The sequence below is a fragment of the Pinus tabuliformis genome, chromosome J (assembly GCF_031772625.1).
Source record: "Pinus tabuliformis cultivar Carrire ecotype Pingquan chromosome J, CPIR1, whole genome shotgun sequence".
In the NCBI taxonomy this organism is placed as follows: domain Eukaryota; kingdom Viridiplantae; phylum Streptophyta; class Pinopsida; order Pinales; family Pinaceae; genus Pinus; species Pinus tabuliformis.
Window position 1 is genome coordinate 99607750 of NC_142295.1, and position 27607 is coordinate 99635356.

General features: G+C 37.6%; 1 protein-coding gene across 4 annotated transcripts in view; it reads right to left on the reverse strand.

Moving 5' to 3' along the window:
* Positions 1-27607, reverse strand: part of LOC149225702 (uncharacterized) — a 140820-nt gene that overhangs the window by 58688 nt on the left and 54525 nt on the right. Inside the window, exons 2-3 of one of the 4 annotated variants that reach the window (XM_089377280.1) lie at positions 27447-27517; positions 27138-27313 (exon numbers count right to left, since the gene is read on the reverse strand). In XM_089377280.1, the coding sequence (XP_089233406.1) occupies positions 27138-27313; positions 27447-27517 (247 nt within the window). Of the gene's footprint in view, positions 1-27137; positions 27314-27446; positions 27593-27607 lie in introns of all 4 variants that reach the window. The other 3 variants (XM_089377283.1, XM_089377281.1, XM_089377282.1) reach the window with 3 other exon arrangements.

Sequence of the window (27607 nt, forward strand, 5' to 3'; positions counted from 1 at the left end):
GCTCCATTGTTGCCCCTTGACCTAGTAATCTCTCTATAGGATCCCCTCCTAGGACCCCTGCTAGTTTTAGCAGTAACAAAACCCTTAAAGGAAACTTGCTTGGGAAAGAGAATAGCCTCCTCTTATGCTCGCGGCTCGGTGAAAATATGTCTAAAAATGCCTGCGGCCTCACCAAAAAAAAATATTTTCAGATATGCCAAAAAATTATTGAAACCCCAAGCATGCCACTCCAAAATCAATTTGAAAGAAAAATCTAAAAAAAAATTATAAACTTTGTTAGATTAAAACCCTTGAAGAACCTCGCTTTAGAAACAAGGATGAGCCTCCTTTAGCTTGCAGTTTAAGGAGAGAGACTCCAAACAGATAGACAGCTTCCCAAAAATATTGAAGTGCTAGAAACCCTAATCGTCTAGAGGAGGAGAGCATTTGGCTTAAAAACAATTTTGATTCTTTGTTAATCTTGAAGCAAATCAACCTACAAAAAATATTTATGAAGAGATCCAAAACCAAACCCTTACGCTCGCCTTCAGATCTGCAAAAGAACAACAAAGAAAAAACCCCCAAAAATATATACAAGATGAAGAAAATTATATGTACACGGGTTAGATCTATATAAAAAAATTATTTACAAATCTACAACAGCTAGATCAAAGGAATATGAGTACAACTTTGTTCCTTGATTAGGAAACAAATAGCTCTTTAAAATCGCAGATGATTCAGTAATAGCACTTTAAATGAGAGAAAATTGAAGATAAATATTTTATTTTTTTACAAGAAATGGCCAAGAAACCCTTGCATAAAATTTTCATTAGATAAGTCTTTAAAAGAAAACAAAGTGGGTTCTTTCACTTTATTGCTCAAGAGTTGGCTAGTTTAACTGAAAACATCCCCTCACACTTGAGATCTGATTCAATAAAATGATTTCTACACAATTCAAAGATAGATTGTTAGATCCAGATGGGATAGGATAATACAATGAAAGGAAGTTGTAGGGGTTCAACCTAAAATTCACTAGAATGTCCACGTCTAGAGTACTTCTCCAAATCCAAATACCAGTGCAAGATAACTATACACCAATAAATCTACAACAACAAATGGAAATAAGAATTAATAAACCCAGTAGAAAATTATGCATAATGAATCAATATTATCATAGTCATGGAAGAAGAACACCACCAAAAACCCTTGAAGATCCTTGCTTTAGAAACAAGGATGAGCCTCCTTCAGTGTGCAGCTTAAGGAGAGAGACTCCAAACAAATAGACAGCTTCCCAAAAATATTTAAGTGCTAGAAACCCAATCGTCTAGAGGAATTGAGGATTTGGCTTAAAAACAATTTTGATTTTTTGTTAATCTTGAAGCAAATCAACCTGCAAAAAATATTTATGAAGAGATCCAAAACTAAAGCCTTACTCTCGTCTTCAGATTTGCAAAAGAACAAAAAAGAAAAAACCCCCAAAAATATATACAAGATGAAGAAAATTATATCTACAAGGGTTAGATCTATATACAAAATTTATTTACAAATCTACAACAGCTAGATCAAAGGAATATGAGTACAACTTTGTTCCTTGAATAGCAAACAAATAGCTCTTTAAAATAGCAAAAGATTCAGTAATAGCACTTTAAAATGAGGGAAAATTGAAGATAAATATTTTTATTTTTTACAAGTAATGGCCAAGAAACCCCTGCATAAAATTTTCATTATAAGTCTTTAAAAGAAAGCAAAGTGGGTTCTTTCACTTTATTGCTCAAGAGTTGGCTAGTTTAACTGAAAACGTCCCCTCACACTTGAGATCTGATTCAATTAAATGATTTCTACACAATTCCAAATAGATTGTTAAATCTAGATGGGATAGGATAATACAATGAAAGGAAGTTCTAGGGGTTCAACCGAAAATCCACTAGAATGTCCATGTCTAGAGTACTCCAAAATCCAAATACCAGTGCAAGAAAACTATACACTAATAAATCTACAACAACAAATGGAAACAAAAATTAATAAACCTAGTAGAAAATTATGCACAATGAATCAATATTACCATAGTCATGGAAGAAGAACACCACCAAAATTTTCCCCCAAAGACTTGCTTTATTATTGATAAAAAAAAATTAGTACAAGATTGTAGCAAAAGTTCAGTAGCCAAGAGCTTGATTTTTTCCTAGGTTACAATGAGGAGCATTGAGCTCAATTTATAGAAAAAATGAGAGATCTAGATTCCTCTCCAAGTGAAACAACTAGCTCCAACGAATTGCAAAAAATTGACTTGATCCCAAAAGAAAACGGCTAGTTGAAGGCTTGATCCACATCCAGTTAATCCTGACCTTTGATGCACCATGCTCATCTTGAGGAAAAAATTCAATTTCCTTGAAAATGGAGCTGGATTGACCCAAAAATTTGATCCCAATCCAAAAAATATTTTTTCAAAATTTTCTCCTCTAAATTTTCTCATTCAACTGAACCAACTTGGACCATCTCATTAAAAAAACGATTTTCTAGGAAAATAATTCCTTTTCCTAGACCAACGAATTTTTTGTGGGACTTTTCCTGCTTGATTTGTGGAGATTCCACAAATTTTTACTTGATTCCTTTCTTGGGAAAGTCCACATCCATTTTTAAATATTTTTCACTTGGAGAGAATTTTATTTTCTCTCATTTTAATTTTTTAACCAATTTCCAACTAATTATTTTGCCATTATTTGCCTAGAAAATAGAAAATATTACTCTAGAGGGGTAAAACATATTTTTTCACCCTCCAAGTGTGTCAAGATAGAAAGTTGAAGTGTTGAGGTGTAATTTTATGTACTCATACCCCCTACAACTTCTATAGACATCACTCTTTTACATTTTACATCAAATATTACATAAAAATCCCATTCAGCGAGGGAATTTCAACAATCAAAAACTGAACCCTAGACACAACCAAATTCTACGAAACTTTAGACATGATCTAATATGGTAATCTACATCGACTCACCTAACACTAAGACTCACCTAAGACTTTACCATCAAGCCTCACTCTAGCTTTGGGGGATATGTGAGAGAAAAACTTAACCAATTATTTAGTGTTGAGAAACCAAAACTCTTTAACAAAAAATCTTAAGCTACCTAGATGTGTTACATGGCTTTATAACATACTAGAATCATTTTTACATTATCCCTGCACAACACAATGACTAGATGATGCATGATGATGATGAAGTCTAAAAACTCTGACTTTCTGAAAATTATGGAAAACTCTGAAATGTACTCCTACTCATGGGGTAATTGACTAATCCTCAAATGCACATTTGAGTGGTCAATAGGTAGCAATAGCTTCTGTTGGCACAACTGTCAAGTGCAAAAAATCCAACTATGTTGGATATGTGATTTCAATGGTTCTTGTTCCCTCAAAATCTAGCAAGCCTTGTGAGAGGCCTCACAAGGCAAAATCCAGACCTCTTGAGGTGGATGCCACTATCACCTCAGCACTCCACCTCCTGCTCTTTAGTGGAATTTCCCCACACAAGAGGATTCCCAATATAGGTCACCTAAGGGTATTCTAGGTTGATAAGATCAAGATGAAAATTTAGGAGGCTAGATCAAGGTACTTCACACTGTGAACAAGGCACAATTCTTTGTATTAAGGAATAATGTACATATGAGATAAGGCTTGTACCCTAGGGTTTTAGGATGCAGCTCAATAATGGCACATCTAGGCATACAAACAAAGGGAAGAGGTTTGTTTGCAAGATATAATCAACCAATGGAGAGATAAACCTGCAAATGACCCTAAGTTGGAGCTTTTGTGCAAAATTAGGGTATACAAGCCTTCGAATTTCCTACGGTTGATGACATCAACCCTAGAGAAACACTTCTAACCATGCAAATTGCTAGATGTTGATGTTATAAGGTCAAGCAAGATGAAAGAGTCTCAAATCAGCTCAAACGTGCAATCCCTAGTTGAATTTGGCTTGGACACTAACCCTAGTGGCTTTCCTTGAAGGGCAGAAATTTTAGGAAGAGAGGAAAAATATGAAATTTTGAAGTTTTTATCATCAATGTGGTTGTCAATGACTTCTATCTACTTGGGTGATGGAGTCTTACGAAATTTTAACCATGGAAATATCAAACCCTTGAATGGAGAGGAGGAAAACACTAGGTTTTCACTTGCTAACCCTAGCTATCATTTTATGAAAGGAGAGATTCACTAGAATAACACTCTCTAGGATTTTTTCTAGGGAGTTCATGGATACAAGATCAAAACATGCAAAAATTACTAATCATTTCATGTAAGCATAAGCATTTAGACAAGGAACATAAAAACCCTAGCAATATTCCATTACATGCAATAACCATAAAATATATTCAATAAAAATTACTCATAATATATCCAAGAACATGCCTTCTTTCAATCCCAAAATGATGTCTCCACAACAAGCATTAGTCTCCAACAGCAAAAATCAACATAAAATCACATCTCCACAAGTAGTGATGTTCAAGAGACAAGGTCGAGTTCTCCTTAAGAGAGGCCAAATTCCACATAAGTGATGATCAAACAATGAGAGAGGTGATCCTCTACTTTTATAAGGTCTACCTCTTCTAATTTATGACTAAAATCCCCTACACAAGTTTGATTTTTGAGTGGAAAAAAAAGTAAATTTAGGTTACAAGCCAACCCATTACTTTAACAACAAGAAATGCCAAAATAAACCCACACGTGTGAGCCGCAAGCCTAAAAGAGTAATGACGCCATGCCCTTTTAGGGCTCCAAATGCTCCATAAAGGCAAAGACGAGGCCAAAATGTCTCCAAACATCACAATCATCCTCCATTTGAGGAAAATCCTCAAATCAAGCCTCAAAGCAACTCCAAGAGACCAAAATGTTGAAATAGGTAACTAAGTTCGGTCTTCATAGATATGAAATGTACTCTTGATTCTTGTATATTGTAAAAAGGAAGGAAAATTATTATTATTATTTTTGTAGCATGGGTTTCATGCTCAAGGTCAATTTATGTATAGGTCAAGCACCCATTGAGTGCTTCTAGGGTTTGTCATAGAGTCAAGAAGTCAATTGAGTCATTGTCATATATGAAAGAACCCATTGGGCACTTCGTATCATGTAAAAGAAATTTATTTGAGTCATAAAATATGTCAAAGTCCCTCCAACACCAAGCCGGCCTACAAAGTGACAAGTCAGCCTCATGAAAGGCCTATTTGACAACCATGGGAAGCCTATATATAAGGAAGAACTCGACCTCATCAAAGGACATTTCAATCAAGCAACAAGAAGTTCAATCAAGGAAGAAGAAAGAGACATAAAAGAGCAAAGAAGAGGAAAACAAGAAGGAAGCCAAATCGAAACTTTGGAGGACTGTTTTAGGGCTAAATCTCCCACATGCGAAAGGTATTAGGGCATCATCGAGTTGCAGCAAGACCAAATTGCAGCCACATCAACGAGCCGAATATAATGACAAGCATAAAGATTGAAGGCCAAATCATCAAGGAAAGGGAAGCTCACCAAGCGAAGGAGAAAAGAGACCTATTCCACCATATTCCTACCACACATGCAAGCTAGGGTCTCAATAGGAAGGCCGAGAACCATAGTCAAAAATTGCAGGTCCGAAATTGTGGTCGAAGGAGAGGTTGGAGCTACTGTGAAGCAAGTTTGACTAGGGTTAACTTTGTGACAAGCTAGTTCATCAAGGAAAAAGTTGACTTGGTGTTGAAGAGGTCTTTGTCAGGGGTCCTAGGTCTTGGAATTCGTCATTTGAAGATTCTATAAGAGAAGAATTATTGTGGGTTTTCCTCTCAAGAGGAGAGGTTTTGGCCCTGGCTAGCAGCCTACATTTTGTGTCCTCTTGTCTCATTGATCTTCATAGTTTGGTAGTTGTTTGATGATAAGAACACAATAACAATCAGGGGAAAGAAGAAATTAATTACAAGTACATCAAGTAAAAGAACATCACAAGCATTTATCAAAGTAAGAGAAATAACCTAATTAAGTTGCCCCTTGATTTCTCAACACAAAATCTAGCTATGGGTGCCACATGTCATCTCCATGGGTTCCAAGTAGGCAATGTGGTGCCTTCTCTCTCCAAAGTCGGGGCTCCATTAGGTGCAACAAGCCCTCCTTAATCATCCTAAGGACGACCATCCTCATCTAGGTTCTAAATCATGGCATTCCCATCAAGTAGTATGAAGGCTAGCCTGGGGGCATGTTGGGTCCACCAGTACATCATCAAAAATCCTCCATGCTAAGCAAGAGAAGTTCAGTGTTCTGGCTACTGGGGGTGTTCTAAGATATGGATCAACTTCTCTAGTCATCATAGTGCCCAACGCTCTACTATAAGTGGGAAATGTTGCATCCGCAAAGCCATCATGCTCTCTGAAAGAGTAATGTATGGCTTGGGCATCATGTGGACTAGGGTGCCCTCAAGGCCTCTGTTGCTATAGACCACGTGGCAAAACTAACTCAAACTCAAGTGAAATCAAATGCATCTAAGCAACCATTCATTAGAGACTAAGATCATAAATGCATCTAAGTGGACCTTACTTAAGTGTCGAGAACATATTAATACTTCAAATCAAGATCACCTTCAAATATCTAACTAGACCAAGTCTTGTAAAAGCATTCCCTTCCGTTGTAGGGATGGTTGAGTAGTCAACCAATTAGGTGCTTTCAGACCCCAAGGGGACGTGGCGTTTCCAAGGTCAACCCTTCAATCCATAGGTGTTAGTGAAGGTAAGTGGTAGTGGAGGGGAAGTACTTCATGGCCAAGTGCCATGTTAGGGGACCAACTAATGGGAGTCTACATCCTGAGTGTATAGATGTACTGGAGGGAGCAATCAAGGAGGCTCGAGTTATCCTTCTCGCCCTGCTTTTTCCAGCCCTCTGGTGTGCCTTTTCCTTCTTTTTCATAATGTTTTTTATTTGGTGCATAGATCAAGGATCAAAGCTTTCTCTTTGTGATATCGCATTTGTTTTACCCCTTAAGTTGAAGCAGTTTATCGCTTATCAGGGTTTGAGCATGCAAATGTTCTTTTTTATGGATGGAGCATCAAGTGCTCATGAACCGAGCAATGTCTAATGACGAGGGTATACCTCATGCTAGGCTTTTGCCCACGTGCTAACTTATGTCTCGACCATCTTTTGCATTTTAACTTTTCTTTTTCTTTGATTATGGCCATCTTATGCTTATCAATTCTTTTAACTACATCAACCTCCAAGGCAATATTTTGCAGCCCTACTCGATGATGTGGGTAAGAGAGTGCCAAATCCCAATGAACCAATGACAATTAACTCGAAGAATGGAGATAATATCAAAGGATAATAATGTGACATGGAAAATGTTAAGTATGATAAAGGAAAATGGACATGCTATTTCAATCAAGTTCTTCCAAGCAATGTTGTAAAATTTGAACTCGAGAATGCATTGGCAAGGGTCCAAAAATTGAAAAAGTCGTAAAAGTCAAGTGAAAATTGAAAAAAAATGGGCAAAAACTCTGCAAAATTTAAAACTAAAAAAATATTCATTTTTTTAATTTTTTAACATCTAAAGTATCCACGACATCAAATAAATGCATTGCCACATAAATATGAAATGAAAGCTAATATATCATATGTATAAGAAGTCTAGTGCTACATCACATATCAACAGTGAATCAAGTCCTGAATCTTGAGTCCTGACTCAGCCTCAAGTGTCTAAATATCAACAAAAATATAATAAATGTATATAATCATCATGATTCTTCTACATGTCATAAACTAATAAGTCACTGAGTTTCTTTGCCCCTTTCACTAGAATAGGGAATGGTTTTTCCTCTAGAGGAAGAAAGCCCCGTCTAGGGTCTATAAATGGACTCTAAAGTCCTCTAGAAGCAAAAATAGGAAGTCGCCTTTGCCCTCTGTTACGGCCCATGCAAGATGGTGTCACCTCCTCCTACTCTTAGTCCGCCTCATGTTCCTGCTCCTCCTCCTCTACCTCTCTCTCCTGTGCGGCCGCGACCTCCTCTAATGCCTCCAGCTCCACCTCTAACCAATCAGGGATTGATTCCATGATAGGCCTCTTAGTCTCAACCCTCCATGCAGTAGTGGTGTCAATATGGTGCAATGAGATGGCTTCCACGTCAAGAGTTTTCTGAAGTTGCCTCACCCACAATCGAAAATTGTTGTAGACATAGAACGTCATTGAGGCGCTGGGACTCCAACCTGTATCAAGGTCATAAATTGTAAATTGGTAATTATAAAATATAATATTAAAAATAATAAATTATAATTTATAATGAATTCAAAAATTTAATTTGAAAATTTTTAACCTGTTGCACTTTTTGGTTTGTATTTTGTTGAATACACTCCAGTTGCACTTGCATCCAAAGGAACTGCATGCTTGGCTTAGCACTTGAATGGGAAGCTTTTAGAGATGGAGTACTATGCCACCATAAATTGTCCACGAAGCATCTACAAGTTAAAACAAATAAGAAAAACATAAGAAAAAACATTGAAATTTGAAACTTGAAGCAAATTATGAAGAGACAATGAATTATGAAATTTGAAACAAACTGAAGCTTACATGGCATTTTGATCTTCCTATTCTTAATAGCCATGCTAAAACCAAATGTGCCACCTACGATCCTATATATCTCCACTTCTTCATAAATCTCCTCACGTTCTTGCTCAGATGGCAACATCCTCTCAACACAAGTGAGGAATCCATCCATCACCTCGCATCAAATCTAAAACCACATGAGTAAGAAAATTAAGGGTTGAGGTAGATCCCTGCAACATGAATGGGGTGATGGAGGGTATTGTTCCATCACTCGCCAATCACTATCCATAGCAATTGTTGTTTCTCAAACCCCTCAACCCCCTTTTCTCATAATAGGCATGAATGGCTTCTTTGGCCCTATCCATGGCTTCATACAAGTAGTCCATTGTGGGCTTATCGCCATCAACCAATCAAAGAACCCTTACCAAAGGTTCGAAAATGGCCAATCCTACCCAAAAGCTCTCCTAGTATAAACTAGTTTGCATATGCCCTCTCCCTCTGGTCTGTGGCTAAGAGATAAACCATGCCACTCCTATGAAAGAAACATGGTCTTCACATCCCACATAGAATTGAACAGTTAGTGAAAAGATATGAAACTAGTGGCAAATCATGTAATGGCAGGACGCACCAACTCTTTGTTGTTGATGAATCATCTCATCTAGCTAAGCACAAATGCATTGTTATATATAAATTTTGTTATGCTCCTGGATGATTCAACAATATCCCTCACAAAAGGAATTGTCCCTATATCCTCCAGCATTAAGTCAATACAATGTGCAGCACAAGATACCCAAAACAAGTTAGAATACCTCCCCATAAGCAATCTGCCATCAGCAACATAATTTGTTGCATTGTCCATTATAACTTGGGCAACATTTTGTGGACCTACCTCCTGAATGAAGATGTCCTACAACTCACATGATAAATGTGCATCTTTAATATGTGCAAATGCATCAACAAATTTCATAAACATTGTCCCCTCGAGGCAATTAACCAAGAAGTTAAGAAGGGTCCTATTGGGTCATTGATTTGTCATCATTTTCACTTGTCTTTCTCATTCATTAAGCCATTACTTCCAACCATCCATTGCACCATTTCACTCGCCACCATTTTTACCATAATTCTTCATGATGTGTCTCTATATGTTTAAGTGGTTAATTAACATCGTTTTCCTTTATTTTTAGTAGATTAAGAAGAATTTTGCATGGTTTAACTAATGACAATTTAGCAAGTTCAAGTTTTTGCAGTTTTGTCAAGTATTTGTAGCTATCTCCATGGTTGAGGTAGTAGCACTGCTCTAGAAGGAAATTTGACACATGGACATTGTTTCTAAAGGTTCCAATATGGATTTTTATTGGTCAAATACCACTCAGCTCGCACGTGTGGACCTCCAACATCAAATCAAGGGAAAAAAACAACAGTTTTGACCAATCAACTTCAAACGTGTTTTCTGAGCAAATGAAAGCGAATTTCGGAAAACAAAAACATGGGTTTTGTTCAACACTGGCCTAATTAAGTTCTCTATGAGCATTTTTCTCAAATTTGTTACCATTTGAGATATTTTTTAATATCTTTGGAGCCTTATTTTGCAAATTATGTGGATATAAGGTTCTTAAATTGTCATTTAATGCACAATCAACAAATAAGCCAGAACGAGATGTTCTTTAGCAAATTCTTGGCAAGAATATCATTATGAACATATCTGGGTTCATCTTTTATCCTAAAATCCTTCAAAACATATTTAATTTTATTCTCAAATTGATTTGTTGAGATCTCATGGTAGAATTCATGCAATGAAATTCTGAATTTCTAGTTGCTTCAGAGATCTATAAAACCACTGTAATCTATTTGATGAGGGGGAGATTATTGTTTGAAAAACTTTGTTGTTGCAAATACAAGACTCTGTTTTTGTTTCACTCCTTTGTTTTGCATGGTATCGATCTGTATTTAGTCTTGTAGAGGAGTTGTGTTATTTCCTACATCTCGCAAGAGGGCCCCCTCAAGTTGTAAGGTTTTCATTAACTGTAGATAGCATTTCAATTCTCTATTTTGTTGTAGCATTTCATTAGTTTGTTTAAATTCTTAGTTTTGATTTTTGAATGAATGCTTAGGATTGTTTTATTAAGATTGCTTGATCATTTTGTTGTAGAGTGAAGCGGATTGATATAGATTTGTAGTATGGTTGTGTGAGTAGGATTTTAATTTAGAGTTAATATTTTTTTTAGCAATTTGAATTTAGTTTCATTTTCAAGTGTGATTTATTTCAAACAAGAGTGAAGCAAGTGTGATTTTCTTTTGAGCAAGAGTGATATTTATTTGTACAAAGTGTGATCTTTATTTTGAGCAAGTGTGATAATTTTATGGTGATTTTAGTTTGCGATCATTGATTTGGAACTCAGCCATCCAGCACAGAGATCTAATTCAAAAACACAGCTTTTGGGAGATAAAAGATGGCCAAACTGCCAGGTTCTGGGAAGACTCATGGCAGCAACTACCCAAACTCCTAGACACTTTGTCAACCATCCCAGAAAGGGAGATAACTCCTCAAGGAAAAATAAATACATTTTGGAAGGATCCAAACAATCAAGAGCAGAGAGAATGGAAACAAACAAACCTGATCTTACCTCACAGCTCAAATGATAACCAAATAGCACTCCACTCAGAATTAAAAAATCGCCGGATATTAAAGCAAGCAGGGAAAGACACTTTAAGATGGGGGTATGAAGAAAGGGGAACCTTCACCACAAAGGAAGCTTACAGAATCATAATCAGGGACAGGATCATCAAGGACCAAATTTGGAGTAAAATTTGGAAACCCCCTATATGGCCGAAAGTATCCACCTTCTTATGGCTTCTATCATATAATAGAATCCTAACTTGGGATAATCTCAGGAAAAGAGGCTTCCTAGGTCCCTCTATATGCCTCAATTGCAACAAGGAAGAAGAATCCGGGCTTCACTTAATGCAGACATGCCATATGAGTCAAAAACTATGGGAGAAGGTGGCCTTCCGCTGTCAGAAGGAAGGGCGAATTAGAGGAGATGTAAGAGAAACAATCCGACAATGGCCTCAGGAGCCGTACCAATGTACAATTCTTAATATTCTATGGCAAATAATTCCAGGATTCCTAATGTGGAATATTTGGAAAGAACGTAACAGGAGGATTTTCAAGAAACAATCATTAACCCTAGAGCAAGTCTGGGAAGGATTTCATAATAACATCAGCGAAACTCTCTCAACAAAAGCATGGTCTAAAGAGGATCTTCCGAAGCAACCTAAGGAATGGGCAATATGGAATAATTGGCAAATAAAGATACAAGATAGGATTCTGGTTAATCCACACTCTGAGCAACATCAATCCAACACAGCAAAATGGACACCACCGCCAGTCAACACATTTCAATTGAACTTCGATGGTGCATCGAAAGGAAATCCTGGCCAGACAGGTTATGGAGGTGTGATAAGAGACCATAGAGGCAATCCTTTGGTCACTTTCTTCGGAACTATTGGCTGGAATACAAATAATGCAGCGGAGTTGGAAGGCCTTTGGAAAGGCCTCATTCTGGCGGAGCAGAGCAAGAGTTTTCCCTTGATAGTAGAAGGGGATTCACAAATTCTTATAAACATGGCTATCAAACTTCAACAGGGATCCTCAGTTCATAAGATAAGCAGAAGCTGGAGATTAGCATCCAGATTGGCTCAGGTTCAGCTTTGGCTGCAAGAAAACAGAGCTGTCTCTTTCAAACACACAAAGAGGGAAGGAAACAAGCCTGCAGACTTCCTAGCTAACATAGGTGTGGACAATGATAAGGATTTCTCAGCTGGACCCCTTCATGAAACTATATCGCAGCACCAACGTCCCAAGCTACAGGCATTGCTCGATGAAGATAGGCCATCCCGGATGGTCTCACACCCGGATGCGGGTGACACTTGTTTAAGCGCATGTACAAGCAATGAAGGGCAGCTGTAGGTTTCAGCCAGTCTGGCCGGACACTACATTAACTCGCCCCTGCAAGTCATTAACGCGGATCGCAGTAGACAAGATGGCCATGCAGAAGGGAGGTGGCCTCAAGCGAGGCGATTTAATGGCCTTGTACGCAGTTCAATGGAGTCTCAAATCCATTGCCGCCATACAGTTCAGCTCCAGTTTCTATAAAATGAGGTATTTGGATTTGTCCAGTGCTTCGAAACATAGTCTGGTTCAGTGGTTTGGAGGTCAGAGTAATAAGAATCCCGGAGGAAGAGGGAAAAGCCATAGCCTACCCTCTGTTCCTTTCGCGTGTTCTGGGCAAGCTGTTTCGCGTGTTCTGGGCATGCTGTTTCATCTGCGTGTCTCAACGGTGTATTCTGGGCACTCTGTGTCAACTGTGCATTCATCGGTGTGTTCAATTGTGTGCTCAATTGTGTGTTCAACTGTGTATTCAAGAGGGTGTTCAATTCTGCGCACTCCGTTTCATATGTGTCAACTGTGTGTAACGTTGGAGGATAGCTCAGTAAGGAACCAGAAGTGTGCAAGTGTCTCATCGGTGTGTTCTGGGCACTCTGTGTCAATTGTGCATTCATCGGTGTGTTCAATTGTGTGTTCAATTGTGTATGCAAGTGGGTGTTCAATTCCGCGCACTCTGCTTCATCTGTGTCAACTGTGTGTTATGCTGGAGGATAGCTCAGTGAGGCACCAGAATTGTGTAAGTGCCACTAAGGAGAACCGACTCGAGATTTACAGTTCAGCTTTTTTACAGTTTATTGCCTGCAAAGTGTGCTCTTCAGGGACAATGCCGCCACGACAAAGGGGAGTCCCAAGACGTGGAGGGGTTTGGGGCATTCGTGGAAGGCAAGAAGCCCAGGCAATTCAGCCAGTGGCTATAATGGAGCCTCAATCCTCTCCCTCTGAAGAGTCCGACCAGTTGGACAGTCAAGTCCACACTTCTCGCTGCACCTTTCGATGCCGGAAAAATCAGACCCGTTTATCACTGCTTATTACTGTCCTTGCAACTGAGGAAGAGGACGACACGTCAGGTAATGAGGAACTGGAACAAACGATCCCTGCTCGGGCAATGAAGGACAATTCTGAACATGAATTTGAGGTTGATATTACTGTGATGGAGCCTCCTCCGGGACTGAGAGCGCCCCAGCATCCTCATCTGGCTCCTGGCTCCCTTCAGCATCCTGAGTATTATGGCAATCAGCTCACCAACAATCTGGAGCCGAATGAGGAAATTCACAAACCAGAAATTGATCCAGGTGAGCCATCAAAGGCTTAGTTCTTGCTTTCTCTGCTGTTTAATGCAACTGTTTTGGAATTTTGAGGGGACTCATTCTGGTATAGAAGAGTCAAGTCGTCGGTTTAGCGGTAGGGAGCCCTCAAGAAATCTCAGCACTCCCAGTCTTTTGAAGAATATGGTCTCTGCAGCAAGCTACAGTGGAAAGGCAAATTTCTCAATTCAAAAGCTGCCCTTTTGTATGGTCGTTTATGCATGGTCGGATATGCTATCTGCTACTGTCTCCATATGTGTAATCCAGGTTGCCTTGAGCACCTGCAGTCTTCTCTGAAAGAAGATGCTCCTTAGCATCTTCATAGGCCACGGCCTCTTTGTAAATTATTTTCTTTTTTTCCTTAATACAATAGTTCAGCCTTTATACAGAAAAAAAAAAAAAAATTCTTTTAAGCAAGTGTGATCATTTTGATTTTTAGAATAACATATTTCTTTTCATAGTTAACATGTGCATCCCGACATCTCAATTTAATGTAGGAATTGCTTGAATAATAAGAACTTCTAGCACATACAGTGCACATGCACTTCATCAGTATACTAGCCCTGGTTAACAATTTATGTAAGTAATTTAACATCAATTAAATTACCAAACATTTTGGAGCCATTGCTAGGGAAGTGTATATAGGAGTCTTTTTCTTTTCATTTAAAATATATAAACAAAAAATAAAAAATAAAATAAAATAAAAATTTCAATCACCTACCACCCCTACTATATCATGTGGTGTAGTAAGAGCCACTCATCCACATCATGAATTCTAATTTTTGCAGGTAGAAGAAGAGGTTGAAGAAATGGATGGAGATGATGACACTGAGGAAGATCCTTTTGCATTTCCCATTCAAGAAACTAATGTCAATGCTCATATGAAGAATATCCCTCCATCCGTACTTCCTAACTTCAATGGTATGAGATCAGAAGACTACGAAACCTTTCTTTTTGAATTTGAAATAATTTGCAAATCTTATGGCTACTCATTACACATTCAAAAATTGAATTTGTTTCCGGCAACATTGAAGGATAGAGCTCTTAGATGGTTCATGACTTTAAGAACAAATTCTATAAGGAGTAGGACACGGGATGATATGAAAAGAGTTTTTTGAAAAATATAAAGATTATTGCATACACCATGACCTTAGAAATGAAGTCTTTAAGATGAAACAAAAAGAGAATGAAAGCTTAGAAGATTTAGTGGAGAGATTTACTTATAATGTCAAAAGATCTAAATTGCATAATTTAGGGTCAGACACATTAAGAACTCTCCTACTAAATGCTATAAAGGATGAATGGATTGATCTTCTTAACCTGATGGGAAAAGGAGATGTCTCTCAATTGTCATCTCAAGATATTTGTGAACTGTGCAAGAACATATCAAGAGGAAAAACAAAGTATGTAAGATCCACTCAAGATCCATTTATGGCAAGAGTAAGTAAATTGACATCAGTATTGGTAAGTCAAACTGAACTTAACAATTTCCTAGACACCTTTGGTAATTTAAATGAACAAATTGATATGCTAAGAATGCAAAACAAGCAAAAAGTTGAGAATGTTGCTTCATTTATATTTTGCCCTAAATGTAGAAAGAAACATGCTTTGCATGAATGTCCACTTGATATCGTTAAAATTTGTGAGATGTATGCAGGAGCACATACGACTAAACATTGTATATCATTACCAGGGTTAATGGCAGTTTACCAGGGAGCAAATCAAACACTGGAACAATCTTGTTATGTAGCTCCAATAAGACCATGGCAAGATCTTATGATGCAAGATCTTATTTCAAAATTTCTGGGTTATGCACAACAATCTCAATGTAATTGGCAAACACCCTTGCCTTGGCAACTTTGGCCATCTCAAAACCAATCTTGGCAACAAGGTTGGCAGGGGCCTTACAGAGGAATTACACCATATCCTCAATCTTTCCCTCTTTATCATCAATACCAATATCAATGTTATCTATACCATTCACCTCCACCACAACATCAATTTCACCATCAATCAACCTCAATTCAAAATTTCTCATTACCAACCACACAAGCACCCCAAAGATCCATTCCCACTCCACTATTGCACAACCATTTTGAATCCCCAACAATAAAACACCTCAATCCACTTACAATTTTGAGGTATTGCAAAATGATTCACCAGTTGCCATTGAAGAACAACAACCAGAAGAAGAAGATTCAAATAAGGTCCAAGAATCATGGATGCCCGTTAAAGAAGAGCAGTTGTTAATACCTGAGATTGAAAAGTTTTTGGCATGCCTATCACCGAATTCTATGAATGGGAATCACATCTCTAAAGACTTGCATGGCATGATAGCAGGAAGCCAAGGAAGACAAGATTACATTGAATCTTGGTTCAAGACAGCCATTGGATCCCAATACTCAATTCTTTAGTATTTTCTGACATCATCTCAATCAAGGCAGTTGGTCTCTCATATACTGGTACATATCAAAGAGTATATTTCAAACTTGCATATGAGTTTATCTATCATCTTGTTACACACATGGTTCCATTGGAAGTATTCATATACTTGAACGAGATTTCTTTTTCAAATAGAGTAGGACATATAAAAACAAAAAATAAAAATAAAAATAAAGTAAAAAGAAATATAAGTCCTATTGTGAAAACCAACTTGTTGGCGCAATTGGACACGAGCTTTGCTTGAAAACCAGGCAACTGGTGAGCAAAGTTCACAATAAGTTCTGCAATTTTATGATGGTTTCATTTTTTATTATGGTTCTTCAAATCATTTTTGGTTCTATGCTCGAGTTCAACAGATCTTGTCCCATCGACCTCAACACCCTATCTAGGATCAAGATCAGATATTATTTGGAGCGCCTTGGAACTTGCATACATCAATGGAAAGCCTCCTCGTTGACAACAATGTCTCTTGATTGTCAGATCTTGTAGGTGACTCGACTTCAACACATTTCATTCGTCCCCGTCAAGATGCACTCAGGTACCTTGACACTCATTTACATTATCAGTGAGTTGTCTTGCAATGGTTAACGATCTAGGTTGCACGAAACGGGGAAACGGGTATGACTTTCCGAAACGGGAACCGATACAAAACGCGACCTCCCCAAATTTTGGAAACGGGAAAACGCGAATATATATATATATATATATATATATATATTAGGACATTTAAGAAATATGTGCAATCATAAGCATATATGATACATTTTAATTTATTACATTATGATAGAGTTGTCAATTGTCAATGCATAAACTATAAGTCTCTAAATTTACATCACATTTACTCATGAATGATCACATAATGAAAATAGAAATATCCAAAATCAGCCACGAGAAATTTCTAATTTCTTGTCTCGTGCTTGATTGGGAGTCTCCTCCTACATAGTCGAACGACCTTAGTGCTCTTGATTAAATACAAGTTTCATACCCTAGTACCCTACATGCTCTTGATTATTGGGAGTCTCCCCTGCATAGAGGGCTTGGTTCTCTTGATTAAATACAAGTTCCATACCCTAGTACATGATAAAATGCAATGGAAAAATTCAATCCCCCCGATCCTAAAATCCTGAAAAACAGATAAGTTGCCTGGATTTTGAGTGAGATCTAAAATTCTACTTTCTCCATATGAAATCCAATGAGGGCGAAACCACTCTCAAACATCCTTAGTCATTTCATGGTAATGTTAAAAATTTAAGTAAAAGGATGAAAATGAAAAATAAGGGAGAATAAAGTAGTCAAGCAATAACTCTTGAAGACCAAGTCTTGATCGGCCCATTGTTTTGAAGACTTAAGATATGGCATGATGGATTTCTCAGTCATATTGTAAGTCATTTCACGAGATATTGCATCATTTGATAGAGTTCTAAAATATTTTCATGTTTTTCATGAGGAGGTTAGCATGACGATTCTTACATTGACCTTTGAAGATAAAATATTGGAATGGTTTAAGGATCTTGGAAAACTTCATTAGTGGGATGCTCACTAAAATTTTGTTCCTTGATTCCAAGATGATATTTGATGACACATTCTCTTGTTAATTGTTCAAATAAGGATTGAAGCAGGTCTACTTCACAGCTGAGTCTAATCTTATTCTTTCAAATCAGACAACAATCAAGACATCATTCCTCTTAGAACAAACAGTTATTCAAAGAAAGTCAAGTCATTTCCAAAGATGCATTCTGGAACAAATATGTTCATTTTTGTTGGTTCGCTTCATTTGCATGAGGACATGCAAAGATCTCAATGTAGGGGAGATGTTGGGTCATTGATTTGTCATCATTTTCACTTGTCTTTGTTATTCATTAAGCCATTACCTCCAACCATCCATTGCACCATTTCACTCACTTGCCACCATTTTTACCATAATTTTTCACGATGTGTCTCTATATGTCTAAGTGGTTAATTAACATCGTTTTCCTTTATTTTTAGTAGATTAAGAAGAATTTTGCATGGTTTTAACCAGTGTTGTGAACATCGCGGTCAAGATTAAATCAGCGAGGGGAAAAAATCGGAAAAAAAAAACCATAAAAATCGGGAAAATATCAGTAAAAATAGGCAAAACATCGGCAACATTAAATTTAAGGGAAACAAAAAAAAAAAACCGTTTTTTTCAATTTTTTAAGCGTCAAAAACATCCACGATTTTTTGACAATTTTTATGATTTTTTGGCGATTTTTAGGATTTTATCACAATTCTTTCATTTTGGAAAACAGTTTGGCAATTTTTACATTTTTGGTGATTTTTACATTTTTTGGCAATTTTTTCAAAATGAAAAAATTGTTGATTAAATCGCCATGCTGAAAAAATCATGATTTTCGCAACATTGGTTTTACCTAATGACAGTTTAGCAAGTTCAAGTTTCTGCAGTTTTGTCAAGTTTCTGTAGCTACCCCCATGGTTGAGGTAGTAGCACCGCTCTAGAAGGAAATCCGACACATGGACATTGTTTCTAAAGGTTCCAATATGGATTTTTGTTGGTCAAATACCACCCAGCTCGCACGTGTCGACCTCCAGCATCAAATCAAGGGAAAAACGCAGTAGTTTTGACCAGTCAACTTCAAACGCGTTTTCTGAGCAAATGAAAGCGAATTTCAGAAGGGGTAGCATTCTCTACTGTGGGGGTTTGCATCATCTGGTCTATGGTCTGAGGAGTGATGGTAAACAGAATTTCTCCAGAAGGGGTAATGATGGAGCTTTGGCTTGGCAAATATGATGCATGACACTTTCTAATAAACTCTGGGGTGTTGTGGGTACGAGGAAAAATATAATGAGCTAAGTTGGATTCCCACAGCTGGATGTCATCAGACTTGTCAATGTATTTGTCCTCGAGCCAGCAATACATCTTGAAGAGGTCAAGTTCACAGAGTGTCTCATGGATTTTATAGTCTCTGTCAGCCATAGGAACGTGATGAAGATCTATGGGAGGATAGATCAGAGGATTGACAATTTCCTCTGGTCCTTTGTCTTTTGGAGGCATTTTGGCTAAGCTAAGGACAGGAGTCAGGTTTTGGAGACAAGAACAGAAGTAATAGGCTGGAAACGATCAAGCAAAGAGTGTCGCTGGCGGTTGAAAATGTCGGGATTGAGTCCAGCAACCTGTAACAAATCAATAACAGTGATAGTAGATGGATTCAGTAACCTGTTCACAAGTGGAAAGGAGGTTTATATAATGAATTTGGTTTTTCCGTTGAAGGAACATGGGTCCGTTGGATTAACGGCTAAGCCAATTGAATGCTTAACGGCTTAATTATGGAGGGAGCGGAGGTGATTGGTGGAATTAACGGGCAGATGAGGTGGCAGAAGGTGAATGGCGAGAGCGCAATGGATAGGAAAATGGTATCAGCGATAAGGGAAACAACTTTTTGGAGGGGGGGAGAGCGGTTATTGGTTTTACCCGAGGGGGGTCTGAAATACTCTGGCGCTAACAAGTAAGGGAGGGCGCGGTTTCGTATACTGCCCATTTCGGACCCCCCCCCCCCCCCCCCGATGGTAAAGCTCGGATGGTGAGGGGGGGCCGAAATATGATGTGGGTTGTCGAATGTGGGAAAATGGGCGGAGATGGAGCGTGATGTGGCAGGAAGTTAATCGTGACATGACGGGACTTTTCTTGGTGGGGTCGGGTATTAATAATGTAATGCGTTGGGAATATGTGCAATATATGAGGGGTATATCGACTTAGGGATAAGTGGGTGGAGGGAAATATGAGCGAAGGGGGAATGATTTGGGATTTTAAACTTAGGGATAGGATTAATACCAAAATTGCTTGATATATAAAACCTTAGAGCAAACCCTTACTCCTTTGCCTTCTCTCTGCACATGAAAATAACATTTGATAATTGACTTGTGGTGCATTTTGACTAGCAGCCTGTGCATTTATAGAAACATGAAATGAAGCCTTTCTTTTCTTTTTGCTTCCCTAGCATTTTATTTTCCTTTTGCCTTCTTTATTTAGGGCAACTAACACCTAACATTTTATTGATATGGATGCCTATAAAACATTAAATTGGCTTAACATTTTAAATTTTCTTTCTTTTGCATCCATATCCTAACTTAACATTTTAAAAAAAAAATTACTAATATGCTAACTTATCAAAACCAAATAATGTTACAACACGCCCCTCTAAGGCCAGAAATGAAATTCGGTAATTTGAAAATTCAGCTATTAGAGATAGGCAGGCTTTCTCTGATTCTAAGATTATGGAAGATGTTGGTCAATGGATTCCTAACCCTGGTCATACCAAGGGCAGGAGGAAGCAATATTTTGGTGCTCTTTCTTTATATTGGAAAATGAAAACCTTGTTGGGCCAGGTCCTTACAAAAAAGCAGGCTAATAGATATAACATCTTTGCAAGCCTTGAAGATGTCAAACGGGTTCAAAGAAATCAATGGGTGTGCCTTGAAAGAATAGATGTCAGGCTAGAATATATTAAGTGCCACATCCAGTGTGTCCCTGCCTCCTTAGTGCCTCCAAGATCAAGTGCCAAAGACCCAACACTTGTTACTTCATCAGACTCCTAAATTACATAATGTTTGCTTTTAGTTTTTATTTTGTGAACTTGGCAGTAGATACTTTAATTTTGCTAAGACTATTAATACTGTTAGAATTTTGGACTAATTATTTCATAGGTAGGTGGTCAAAAATATCTAGTTTCCCGCTAGGCAGATTGAGACCACCTACTGATAAACATGAATATGATGGATGGTTCACTGGTGTATCTGGATTTTATGATTTTGTGTGGCAATAATATTAATCTACAAAAAAAATATAGATAATAATAATATTATTATTATTAACGTTATTAACATTTAGATTATGGGTATTTGTATTAATTTTTCTTTTTCATTACCATTATTACCTTAGGATTATCGGCTTTCATATGTTTTAGGTTTATGGTTTTTTCAGCGGACCATTATTCCTCTTTTGTCTCTTTGTACTTATACATCCTCTTTGCCTCTTTTTTCTTTTGACCATTATCCTGAAGATAGATCCTCTTATGGATTCAAAACATCAATAGATTTTAAACATCACTGTGAAAAAATTGATTTTGTTATCTACAAAAAAACGCCACAAAAATCTAAAACCTACCAAGAAGTACCTCAACCTGAAAAGGCTTATGCACAAAGATTGAATTTTGGGTCAATTCAAAATATAAGACATATTTTTGCAAATAGCTTAAACTCCCCTAATTCTCAAAGAATAATGGATGCCCCTTGGCTTCCTAATTGTTATAAGCCCTTTGACTTTTCTACTATTGTTGGCCTACCCCATGATCTTCCTAAATCACTTGAAAGATTGCCTACATTTCATGGAGATAATGTTATTAAAACTCATGATCATGTTGAGTGTGTTGGCAGTTTGTTGTCATTGACGTCAAGTTCAGTCATTAATGTCAAGTTCAAAGGGGAGCTTGTTGACTGCTCATGATGTCATTGATCTCATTGTTGCTTTAAGTTTATGTTGTCATTGATTGTTGCATGTAGGTCACATGTTGTTGAGCTTGAAGTCATGAATGTAGTTAGTTGGGTAACCTATCTTTGTAAGCACCTTGGCTCCAATTACCTTGTTCAAAAGAGCATGAAAAGTGTCTAGTTAGATAGCCCTTTCAGAAAGCTTTCCAATGATATACAGCACTTAGTCTAACTTCTAGGGAATGAAGAATAAAACCATTTTGAAGTACAATGTTTGAGCAGGCTTCAAGGCATCCAAGAATCTGAATTCATCTGGGGGGCATTCACTTAGTAGGCAGTTGAAATGGGCGGATGTCAGATAATTTGGATACATCGAAGCTTTAACGAAACTCAGATGCTACAATAGTATTTGGGTATCCAAGAAATGGCCCAAATCTGGATATCCCAACACCAAACAACTAGTCGACCCCAGTATGACATGGCAGCACATGTGAAGACAAGTGGCAGTGACATGGCTCAAGTAGATTACATGGCACCCTGAGGTGAGGACACGTGGCAAGTGAATTCGGCTCTTTTGGGCAAGAAAAGTGACACATCGCAGGTGCAACACTGCTCAAGACACGTGGCAGGTTTCAGTTGATCAACACATATTACATGGCAAGTATAGTTGGCAGGTTAAGTGGCAAGGGAATAGGACCCAGTTGAACAAGCAATTCGACCATCTGCACATACAAGTTCAAACACTTAATAAAATACCCAGACTCCGGACACAAGCCTCAGCGCAATTTTCGAAGTAGTGGACCCTACATATAAGTGTCAAAGCCTATCCGGGCTTGGAGCAATTTGGGTGTGCTTAAGTGAGAAAAGAAGAGGGGGCCAAATACCATATCCCCAAAATTATCCAAATGCACAAACATCTGAGCTCAGATCGCGTCCGAGAGTGCGTTGTCTAGTGCAAGTGGAAATGGGTCAGATGCCAAATTTCGCAGGAAAACCAGTGATAACGTAGTCTGATCGGATTGCACAAGTCATTAGGTTAAGCGCCTTTGAGCTTAAATTGTTGGTTTCATCCCTCGGTCATATGAGTCAAGGGGCTTAGAACTTGAAGTGCTGAGATGGAAATTTGGTGTTTTCAGGCAACAAATTTGTTAAAGGGCAAGAATAAATGAAATCTAAACGAGAGAAATCTGAGGGATCAACGTCTATAAATAGAAATGAAATGACATGAGAAGTGTAGTTCCCATGCAAATCACTGTCTAGGACTTCTATGGACACGCAGAGCAACAAAGTTAGTGAGGAATAACAAGAGAGTTGAATTGTTGTAATTAAAAGGAACTAAGTGCCAAATATAAGTGAATGGAGTAATAGCAGACAGAGGTATGTTGTGCAGAGGGAGAAAATGCAGTTGTGTTGACATCTAGAGTTGTTGCATAAAAGAGAAAACGCAGATCTGAAGAAGCGATGTGCCAATTGTTACAGATCTGAGATAGATATTGTTGAAGTGTACTGAACAGAGGTTGTAAGTCAACAATATCAAAGATCTAGAGTTGTTGTGCAAGATAGAAAAACCAGATCTGATAATAAAGTTTGTTGTATGTGTGATTATGATAAAGGTGCCATAGATCTAAGTCTGAAAATGTATGAAAGATGGATCTAAGTAGTTGTAGCAAGTTTATGCTTGCAGATCAAGAGATTGCAGTCTCCTTCAAGATGGTGTCTGTAAAGATCAGGGGATTGGTGCCTCTAGCAAGTTGGTGCCGCCAACAAACAAGTGGGAGTTGTTGCTTCAAGCAAGTGGGTGTTTAGAAAGAAAATGGGAGTTGGTGCCTACAAAATCTAATGTAAATTGAAGTTGGTGATTGCATTTACATTAAAATTAAATGAAGATTTGTGGTTTTCTCCCGTATGGGTTTCCATGTAAATATCATGTGTTAAATGCTTTATGTGATTTATGCACTGTTGTATTGTTAAATGTCTTTGATTGGCTAAATAGTTGTTAAAATTTATAAAACATTGATTCACCCCCTGGCCCCCCTCTCAATATTATTCTAGTTTCCAACAATTGGTATCAGAGTCTGTTCCTTCAACGGCAATCTAACAACTGGAAGGTAGATCCAATCTGAAATATGGCTAGCCAAGATAGTAATCTTACTAACAAAGCTCCTTTATTCATTGCAATGAACTATACCTTTTGGAAAGTGAATGAGGACCTATCTAATGTCCCTTGGTGCAGATGTTTAGCATGCAAGGCTAAATGGCTATGAAGAGTCCGTTGTCTTGACCAGGAAAGATGCCAAGCTTGATTTCTCCTATAATGCTAAAGCAATGAATGCAATCCTAAATGGTCTTTGTTAAAGTCATGCATTGCACGACAACCAAAGAAATATGGGACAAGTTGAAGAACAACTATGAAAGCAATAGTAAGGTAAAGAAAGCAAAACTCCAAGTCTATGGAATGTAATTTGAAACATTAAAGATGAATGAGGATGAGGATATAGCAAAATGTATCCGTCATGTGGATGAAATAGTGAACACCATAAGAGGACTTGAGCAAACTATGGATAATTCCATAGTAGTTCAAAAATGTATTGAGATCCCTTCCTGTCAGATTTAATGTCAAAGTATCATCTCTTGAGGAGATGCAAGATCTCAATAAACTAACCATGGATCAATTGCATGGAACTTTAACTGCCTAAGAAATGAGAACTGCAAAAGGTAGATCTACATCAAAGGAAGCAGCAATTAAAGCAGATAAGAAGATCAAAGATGATCAAGAATGCTCAAGCTATGGATTAGATGAAGAAGAAGCCAAGTTTGTCAGAAGACTGAAGAGAGAATCTAGCAAATACAAAAGTAAGTTGCCTTTCAAATTCTTTAATTGTGGAAAAGTGGATCACTATGTCTTGCTAATTAGACATCAGTTTAAGGTTGAAACAATTAAGTGATTTAACATTAATATTGAAGACGATAGGGCAAATATTTTGTTGTAATTACATTTGTCATAAAGTAAATTTAAAATCTGGTTTATGCATGATATGATTGCCCTAAAGAGCCAAACTTGTGGGCCTACTTCACTATCATTTCTCTTGGATGACCATGTTGATTGGGGTTGTTAACAGGTGAAATATTGTCCGCTATTGTTGTTGTTTTATTTATATTTCAAACAACTAAAGCTCAAAATACATGGCCCATAGGGCATAGAATATTCAATAGATGGTGACAAGGTATTCTTTTAAAACTTAAGACACTCCATGGTTAAAAGGTCACCAGATTGAAACCCCATGGGCAAAAATCCAACCATGCTTAGGGTTGGTGTTGCCCAGGCCTAGTGCGATCCCTGAGTGATTTTGACAGCTTAGATGCCCTTTGGTCGCGACTACTCAAGCCACAGGTTAGGCGTGTCAGTGATCTCAAAACTCACATTACCTAACAAACAAAACAAAGTTGAAAATACATGGAGTTAAAATCTGAGAAACCTCTAGTAAAAAGGTGAATTTTAAATTTGCATTGATTCCACTAATTTGGAAAATATCTACACAATTTTTTAGCATCGCATACCCTGTCTAGAGATTTGTAGCTTTGAGTTAGCAAGATCCTAGAGGTTAATCATGCCTCTCATCATAGTAGTGGTTATCAATGTCAGGGCCATAATAATTCCCACGAGAGGTAATGTATCTCCCAAGAATATGGCCTAGATAATATTTATATCATTGTATAGTTAAGCTAACTTACAAAAAATGAAAAATCGGATATATCTTGCTATCCTCAAGTAAATGGACCTGAGAACCACCCAGCAAATGAAACTATGGTTATCGTTAAAAGAATACATTTTTCTATGCCTTGAACCTCTCTTGCTATGCTTGTCAATGAAGTTATGAACTATATCATCGAATGAACGGATTTGTCTACTTTTTAATAATCACAATGATTCATGTCTTTGTGATATTCCAAATATAGCTTTTGCAAAAATTTGCTTCAAAAATTTAAGCCGTCAACTCCATAAACAATTTGCACAAATTGAACCACAAATCAAATGGCAAAAACAGGAAATAAAATCTAAACTTGAAGAATAGACAAGGTAAATCATGCATAAGAACTCAGCGCTATTTTGTTAATATAAAATAATACATAAACACTGGAAATGGCAGAGATGATGACCACCCAAAGATATCTGCTACCAATTATATCAAGCCTCCAAAAATAGTTGAATTGTTGAATACAACCTGTGAATTCTGAATGAATTCACCAAGGGGAAAGATGAGTTCTCGCCCACGCTCACTCAATCACCCGAGGGGTTTCGTCCTAGGCTACTAAAACAGAGAACTGAATTCTCCAATCTACACTGAAGACAGATACTCAAAACTAAGATGTCCTCAAATGATCTCCTCCTCCCCCTTTTAAAGACTCCATATATAGATCTCCAAGCCTCTAGAAGTATCTTATTTTGATTATTTTAATATTATTCTAGAAGCTCCCTTTTTTACTCTATCTAAGTGACTTTTCATTTTATTTTATTTCACTTAAGTCACTTTTGGCCTTTTTCCTTCAATTAATTATTTTCCCCTCCTTTTATTTAATTAAGTGACTAATTAAAGTCACTTTTAATTTGGGAAAATGGTAAATCGCTCACCATGCTTTATTTGGCCACTGGAAGTCTCTTCTCATCATCCCATCCTATAGATCTTCTCATTCCGGTTCCAATGAGCTATTACATTGAGGTGTTCCATCAAATATTCCTCCCGAAATGCCACCTCAAGTGTAATTAATTAAGTCAAACCCAATAATAACCCCGTTTTACGAAAGTTGTCAAAATGCAACAGAACAAAAGGCAAGTTGTGTGGATGATGGAAAATGCCAAGCGAATGCCATCGGATCCCATAAAAACTCCTCAAAACCCCTCTGAAACACCTGATGGCGTAGCCCTGCTCCTGTGATCTAGCCATCACATACCATGAAAATCCATCCTGGCTATATTGTAGAGGAAACTGGAAATGGGGACATTATAGTATTTGAAACTATGTTAACTTCCACGAGTGACCAAAGCAGGTCATTGGGACTATATAGTATAAAGTAGCACTAATTACTAATAATAGCAATGGAGGAGTGCCCAGAGCAACTCTAAAGGCAAGAAACAAAGAAAGATCAGATTCAAAAATCGAACAGGTGTTTGACCTAACTCAGTAAATCCTAGACCATGAATTAGAGACAGAAACCTTATGAGGACGAAAATATGTGTACCAAGTTCTAATAAAAGTCCAACGTTCCTAGTCAGCCCAATCTAATAGTTGCTATGATATCAACATTGAACTTTTGCAATCAATAATGCAAAATGCAGGCTTACAAGTATATAGATTCTGCTAACATATAAATTAAAAAGTGAAAACATTCCACTGGTGGCAAAAGGGCAAAAGGACAATGAAATAGCAGTGGAATAAGTTAAAAACTCACATGTCTGAAAGCTTGTCAAGACGGATAAAAATATACCCACGACTAGTAACCTTGAATGCAAAAATCTTTAAATCATCTTTAAATGGGATCAAGACCTCCTCTGCAATGGCTAAAGCCTTGCTGCCCCATGAAATACCATTAAGAACCACCCCACCACCATCTCCTCCATCACCTATCTGAAACAAAAAAATGGAATAATATACACCAAAAAACACAAATGCATCAAATACACTAGACTCAACTGAGTTTTGGCTAAAATAATTCACATTCTTCTGCTTATTTCAAAATCAGAAGCGCCATCAATCTCACCTGAGCTTCAGATTCCTCCTCCTCCTCCCAGTAGTCAACATCTTCATCAATCTCCTTGTCCTTCAATATTTCTGTCATCACTCCACAACTTCACCCAAATGTGTACTCAAAATTGAGCTTCAAAATGATAAAGCTGATACATTTAGCTGCATTTAATAAAG